This window comes from Monodelphis domestica, chromosome 4, assembly GCF_027887165.1.
Source record: "Monodelphis domestica isolate mMonDom1 chromosome 4, mMonDom1.pri, whole genome shotgun sequence".
NCBI classification, from domain to species: Eukaryota; Metazoa; Chordata; class Mammalia; order Didelphimorphia; family Didelphidae; genus Monodelphis; species Monodelphis domestica.
Window position 1 is genome coordinate 358,678,681 of NC_077230.1, and position 7,113 is coordinate 358,685,793.

The following is a 7,113-nucleotide window of genomic DNA, read 5'->3' on the forward strand; positions in this document are numbered from 1 at the left end:
TGGTACCAAGGTAGAAAACTTCCTATCATTATATCCTCTAAATAGCTGTTCAGACAGCCATAAAAGAGATGTTTTCATAAAGTTCTTCTGTATGGAATATATAATTTATGGTGACTATTGAATACTGGATGTAACTCTCTAACCTTGAGATATCTTTCTCCCTTTTTATTTCTGAAGAGGATCCGTTGGGTTTGATCTGTTATTTCTTACCCCATTTAAATTATAAGAGAATGATTTCTAAAGACCTAGCACTGAGGTTTTGTTTCCTCACTCAGACTGGATTTGGAGCACTGGGAAACTCCTTCCTTTTGGGCCTTTATACAATCACCTTCCTCACTGGTTGCAGGCTTAGACCCATAGACTTTGTTCTCATCCACCTGGCCTTTGTAAATGACTTGGTGCTTCTCTCCAAGGGGATTCCTCAGACAATGGCTACTTTTGGGTTTAATAATTTCCTTGATGATGTGGGGTGTAAATTTGTCTTTTACATTCACCAAATAGCTCGGGACCTTTCTCTTTCTACCACTTGCCTCCTTAGTACCTCCCAAGCCATCATCATTAGTCCTAAAAATTCTAGGTGGATAACATTCAAAGCCAGAATCTCAAAGTACATTGTCCAATGTTGCTTCTTGTGCTGGACCCTTCATCTGCTGACAAATTCCATTATTCTTATGTATATGAAAGGACCAAAGGGAAGCAAAAACATCACAGAAATAAAGAATTTCATTTATTGTTCTGCTACATTTTCCCCTTCAATTAATATTGCACTATATGTATTCCTAATGTCCCTTCCTGATATTATATATGTGGGAATCATGGTCTGCACCAATGGATATATTATGCTTATCCTTTATAGACACCACCAAAGAGTCCTGTACCTTCATGGCAGAAATTACACACCTAGAGATTCCCCTGAGAACAGAGCCACACAAACCATCCTATTGCTAGTCAACATGTTTGTGTCTTTTTATTCACTCAATTCTATCTTGGCATTGCTTATTTATTTTAGGAAGCCACCTTCCTGGCTAGTTCACACTTCTGTCTTTCTGGCTGCTTGCTTTCCATCTTGCAGTCCTTTTGTTTTAATTATCAGTGACTCTCAGATCCTGAAGTATTACTTGGCTCTCTGCAGAAAGATAAAACCCCTACCCCAATACAACCCTGATAAGATACAGCTCAGTGATACAGTGGATAGACCTGACGTCAAGAAGAGCTGAGTTCAAATCTAATGTCAGACACTTAGTAACTATGTAACTTTCAGAAATTCAATCAACCTCTGTCTGTCATAGTATCTTAATCTGCAAAATGGATATAATAAAAGTGCTTGTCCCTCAGGATTGCTTTAAGAATCATGCAATAATATTTATTAAATTATTTGAAAATCTTAAAATTCTGTTTAAATATTAGGCATTGATGTTGTTTTTGTTGTTTTAATATCTTTGTCACCTCAGAGGGAGGTGATCAAAGTCTAAAAGATCAATAATCTGAAATAGCAAATTAAATCACATTTGTTAATCCACAATCATTGTACTACAAAATAAGTTATAGCTAGGTACCCTATGTGATCACTGATGATGGACTTATACAATAAACTGTATTTTAGTCAATAAATTAAATGTGGCCATTTCTCCAAGTCTAATGTCATTTATTAATACAGGCATTTTATCTGTCAATGAAGGACAAATCAATGGCCTGCCTCCATTTGCCCCTCCAAAAGCTTGGAACAAAGGCTATCTTTTATAGTTATATGATTGTTCCTTCTGATTGGCCTGACAATACATCATTAGGACTTCCCCTGGGAGGGGAAGGACTATGCCTCAGGTGAAGGTATCCCTACAACTTCCCCACAACTAGAGAATATAGCTGATATGCCCTTCTCTGGCTCTTAAATTGAAGGCCATCTATTTAGATGGTGGAGTAGAGCATGTAGCTTCTTCACCCTCCTAATAACTCATACAACAATCAAAGATAACTTCAGAGTATCAGTACCTAAAAATTTCCAAAACAGGAGTTGAGAGTGAAGCTAAGCAGTCAGGGACAACTAGGGAGGAAGGTATTTGACTTCCTTGGCGTGAGTCATACCAGGTAGCAGGTAGCATCCCTAAAGAAATAATATAGAATCAATGAAACAGCCCCAGGGTTCAGGACCAGCTGCCGTACCTTAACTGCTGAACCTGGAAGATTGCAGTCTGGAGGGTGCCACTAGTGTCAGCAGGTAAGGATGCTGGAGTCAGCTGTATTGGCTATAGTTTTTGTTCTGGGGCTCTTGCTCACCTGTGGCTGAGGGATATAAGAGTTATGGAGGGGCAAATGGAGGGTTGGAAGAGTGGGCATGGTATAATATGTGGCTGCCAGGCCCTTGGGGTGGGAACTTGGGTTAGTGCTGGCAGGGAAGGACATTGGTCGTATGCAGATAGAAAATTTGCCACACCTGAGCTACATTCCCAGCATCCTTTTAAGTTACATCCTCATTTTATGTAAGGATGCTTGGGAGAGAAATTTGGCTGAGACCAATGCTGTGGATCTCTTTTTTGGGAGCTTGTGCTTTTGGTAAAGTGCTGCAGGTGAGTCTCGCTCTTTTTGATTTGCTCACTTGACTGAGAGAACCTTTTTTCTTTTCCCTTTCTTTTGATTTATTATTAAAAATAATCCTATATATTTTTAAATACTAGGAGTATTTATTCATTTTTACTTCTACAAATTTTTGGAGTCCATGAAGGGATACCAAAACTAGAGGAACCAGATTTCTTCTCCTGCGGTGGTTTTCCCTGTCCCCTCTCCCCGCTCCCCTTTTCCTTCTCCCTTCTCCCTCTGGGAAACTCTTCAAAGCTTTCTCAGGCTCACTGCCTACACATGTCCACCAGGAGAGCCTGATAGCCAGGTCTCTCCCTCACAGAGGCTGTTCCTGCTAATTCCTGCTATTACTGGGGCTTGTTGCTGCTACTGGTGAGCTTTAAACTCCCTTCCCCCAGCCCCAACACAATGGAGGGAGGATCCATTTTCCCTTTTGTGTGTGTGTGGGGGTACTTGTCCTGTCTCCTAACTAAATCCTATTCCAAAACACCCCACCCAGTTTTCTATACTCCCTCTTAGCAAAAAAAAAAAAAACAACAACAAAAACCTCTTCCCACTCCAGCTAAAAGGAGTCAGTACCTCTAAAACCAGCACATAATCCTTGACTTAAACCTCTTAACCCCTGCTACTAGATGATAGAATTGAGCACTGAGTATTTTTCCCCCTTTTCCGCTGAGCAATAGTGCTACCTTTCTGACACCAGAGGGCAGCACCAATTTTATACACACACACACAGATTATATATATATATATATATATATATATATATATATATATATATATATATATATATATATATATATATAGAGAGAGAGAGAGAGAGAGAGAGAGAGAGAGAGAGAGAGAGAAAGAGAGAGAGAGAGGGAGAGAAACTAAAAATATCCAATACAGGCATGCTATATCATTGTAGAGAATAAAAGCCTCACAACGTGATCACTTCTCCACAAGGAAATCTTTTGGCTTTTGCTAAATTGGACACCTTTAAGATTTTCAAATGCTTCCTTTTCCTAATGATGCTAGGAAATATTCTTATTATTAATTAATATGAAGATGTAAAAGGCTGCAAATCAGAAATTGTTAGCAAAAATAAAAGCAGCAGTATAAATTCAATTGGAAAATTTCAAACACTCTTTGCACAATCCAGTGGAAAATGAGGATCCCATTCAAATGTCTAATTCAAATTTTTGAGAGCCTGTTCCTGAACTATTCAGAGAGGAAAATCCTATTTGTCCTGAAATAGAGATGGACCTTTCTCATATGTCTCAGATGGAAAACCTCCTATTGTATTGAGCAACTCCTAACTAAACCTCCCTCTCCTGCTCTTTCTAATACCCCTTCCTCCTTTGTCCCATCTCCCACCCCACAACCAATTCCAGGCCCAAGAAACCCTCATTTTCCTACCATACAGATTCCTACTTGTACTACCTCATTATACATCCAGACACCTCCTAGAAAACCACAACAACTGCCTGATTCCTATGAATTTCTATTTCCATTAAGGGAAGTGCCCACATTAGCACCAAAAGGGGATATCCTAAAATTAAGACAAAAGAGACCTTTCACACCCCAGGATATAAAGGAATTTAAACAAGATGTTCCTAGTTATGAAGATGAACCTATGCTGGTAACAAAAAAGATGACCGATATATTCTTTTATTTTCATCCATCTTATAAAGATGTTGAACAATTGCTCCATGCCCTTTTGACAAAACGTGAGAGGGATAAGGTCATCTCTCATGTTAATAAAGCCCGAGGGCAAAATGCACCACACTGACCACCTGTAGATCCTCATTGGGATTATAATGATTACAATGAACATATGCAACTACAATGTGCTAGAGAAACCATTCTAAAAGCAATGCTAGAATCCTCTGAATGACCTTATGGCTAGAGTAAATTTGAATGACTTAAACAATCTGATGGTGAAATATCCTCCCAATTTATGGATAGGCTCATTGAACTGGGAGGTAGGTATCTAGACCTTGATATTTCATCAGAAAGAGATATTAGAACTTCCAGGTAAGCATGGTGGCAGTCTAGACGCGGGACATTTCCTCTCCCCAGCACTCAACGTACCTCAAAAGTCTACCTCAAAAGAACATAAAAACCATCTTCAGAAGGACCGAGGGACTCAATAGTAGGGCGCAGCATTGAAGGTATGTGGGGTTTAAGCATTTCCACATTATAAGTGGGAGAAAAAGCTCCCACCCAAATGTGAACTGATCTAACCTCCTCCACCATAACTATGGAGCCAGAGTCAGAGCCAGCGCGCACCAGAAACAATGAGTGAGCGTGGGACACCTCTAGGTCCTTAGGAGCTGACTAGGACTGCTGGGGATCTACCTCTGAGAGCAGTTACACTGGAAACCTCTGTGCACTAGAGAGTGCAGACCATGGGTGCTCTAGCAAACAGTGGAGGCTGCAGAGATCCGAGAGCTTGCCTCAGAAAAAATCTTGCTCCTTAACTCCATAAACAGAACCTGCCCATCTCACTCATATTTCTGACTAAAAAAGGAAGGGAAAACTACCATAGGGAACTACCATAGGGATGGCTCATTGTGTCCAGGGCCAACAAACACCCTCCAAGAAAAACAGGAAGAAGGCATTAAACCTTGAAAATTTTTATGGAGAGAAAACCCAGGCTACAGAAGAAAAAGATGATGAAATTCAAACAAAATCAAAATTCCAAAAAAAAAAATGGAAATTGTCCAGAAGCTCTGGCAGAATTCAAAGTGGAGCTTATACAAAAGATTGAAGCCTTCTGGCAAGAAAAATGGGAAATAATTCAAAGAGAGAACAACAGTCTGAGAGACAACAATTCCCAATTGGAGAAACAGCTGGAAGCCATAAAAAGCAGAGTAGACCAAACTGAAAAGGAAAACCAGTCTTTAAAGATCAGAATTAGGCAACTGGAAGACAATGATCTTGAAAAACAGCAAGAATTAATAAAGCAAAAGCAAAATATTGACAAATTAGGAGAGGCTATTGTAGTTATACCAGGGGATATCCGTACTCTCTTAACAGAGTCCATGATGCCTTGAGTACCAAAGTGACCATTTTTATGAACAAATTGGCAAATTTGGTGGTAGAAACTTCTAGGGAGCAGGGGTTTTCCTTCAGATGACACCCATACTCCATCAATCTGTATTGCTTTGAATATTTGTTTCCATTTTTCTATTTCTTTGTCATTATAGGAAAGTGATAAATTTAAATCATCAGTGGTTGTTAATGTTAAAATTAATCCAGGGCCTTCTATGGCTGCTAGCTTTGCAGTAGTATCTGCTCGGTCATTTCCCCTAGAGACAGTGTCAGTGCCACCTGTATAGGCAGAGCAATGAACTACAGCTAGAGCTTCAGGCAGCTGGAGAAAAGAAAGAACTTCATTAATAATTTCTGCATTAGCTATGGATTTTCCAGCTGAGGTTAAAAATCCTCTCTGGAACCATAGCATCCCAACTGAGTGACAAATGCCAAAAGCATATCTAGAATCCGTATAAATTGTTGCCTTTTTACCCTTGGCAATTATAGAGGCATGTTTCAGAGCTCTGAGTTAGGCCTCTTGAGTGCTAATATTAGAGGGCAGGAAAGCTGACCACTCAGTGGCAAATTCTGTGACTACAGTAGCTCCAGTGTAGCATATGCCATCCTTCATAAAAGAAGAACCATCAGTAAATAAGACCAGGTCTGATTTGTTTAAGGGAGTGTCCAAGAGATCAACTCGAGGCTTTTCTGCCATGGACACTAGTGTTTCACAACTGTGTAATTGTTCTCCTGAAATTAGTAAATATGGAAGCAAGGTGGCAGGGTTAAGGGTTGTACAGTGTTTTAGAGTAATATTTTCATTAACAAGGTTATTTCATACCTTGTAATTTGCTAATCAGGAAATGCCTCTGTTCTCTGTCTTAGCAACAATGCTTCTACCTCATGTGGGCACATAATTGTTAATGGGCACCCCAATACTAGATAAACAGTTAGGGGTCCCATGCATACCATGTGAGGAGAAAGTTTTGGGACCTTTAACAGTGTTCCTGATACACCTACTACATTTAGAGAGAAAATAGAGTCACATTTTCCATCTGGTTTGTTTACCAAAACTGACCTATACATCCCTGTGTCCAAAAGACAATCATAGTATGAATTTCCTAGCTTTAAAGTGACATGAGGTTCCTTACTACTTGGGGGGGGGGTGTATAGGGATTATTGGCATTAAAATATCAAGGTCTGGAAAATCAAAGGTTTCACTGTTTGATTCCTCACCCTCCCTTCACACCTTCATAAAGATGCTTGGGCAGTTTTTTTTTTGATTCCCCACACTATTGGGTGTATTCACCCAGAGTATAGCATGGTCGAGCTCCATTTTTTATATATTGTTGTTGGGCGTTGTTTGGGGTATTATCATTTTCCTCATTTGGAGCATTGTCATTATTTTGATTGGCATTATGGTTCCTATAGTTATTATTCCTAAAGTTGTTATTATTTCTTTTTTCCTGTAGCCAGCTCCTACAGACCATCATTACATGGCCTCTCTTCCCATAGAAA

General features: G+C 39.6%; 1 protein-coding gene across 1 annotated transcript; it reads left to right on the top strand.

Annotated features, from left to right (window-relative positions):
* Nucleotides 1-230: 230 nt before the first annotated feature.
* monDomV1R1250 (vomeronasal 1 receptor monDomV1R1250) lies at nucleotides 231-1,217 on the top strand. Its single transcript, NM_001167506.1, has one exon. The coding sequence runs from the start codon at nucleotides 231-233 to the stop codon at nucleotides 1,215-1,217; it is 987 nt and encodes a 328-aa protein (NP_001160978.1).
* Nucleotides 1,218-7,113: the final 5,896 nt, after the last annotated feature.

Bases quoted from the DNA above. Each gene is read 5' to 3' on its own strand.
- monDomV1R1250 (NM_001167506.1), top strand. From the start codon at position 231: ATGATTTCTAAAGACCTAGCACTGAGGTTTTGTTTCCTCACTCAGACT.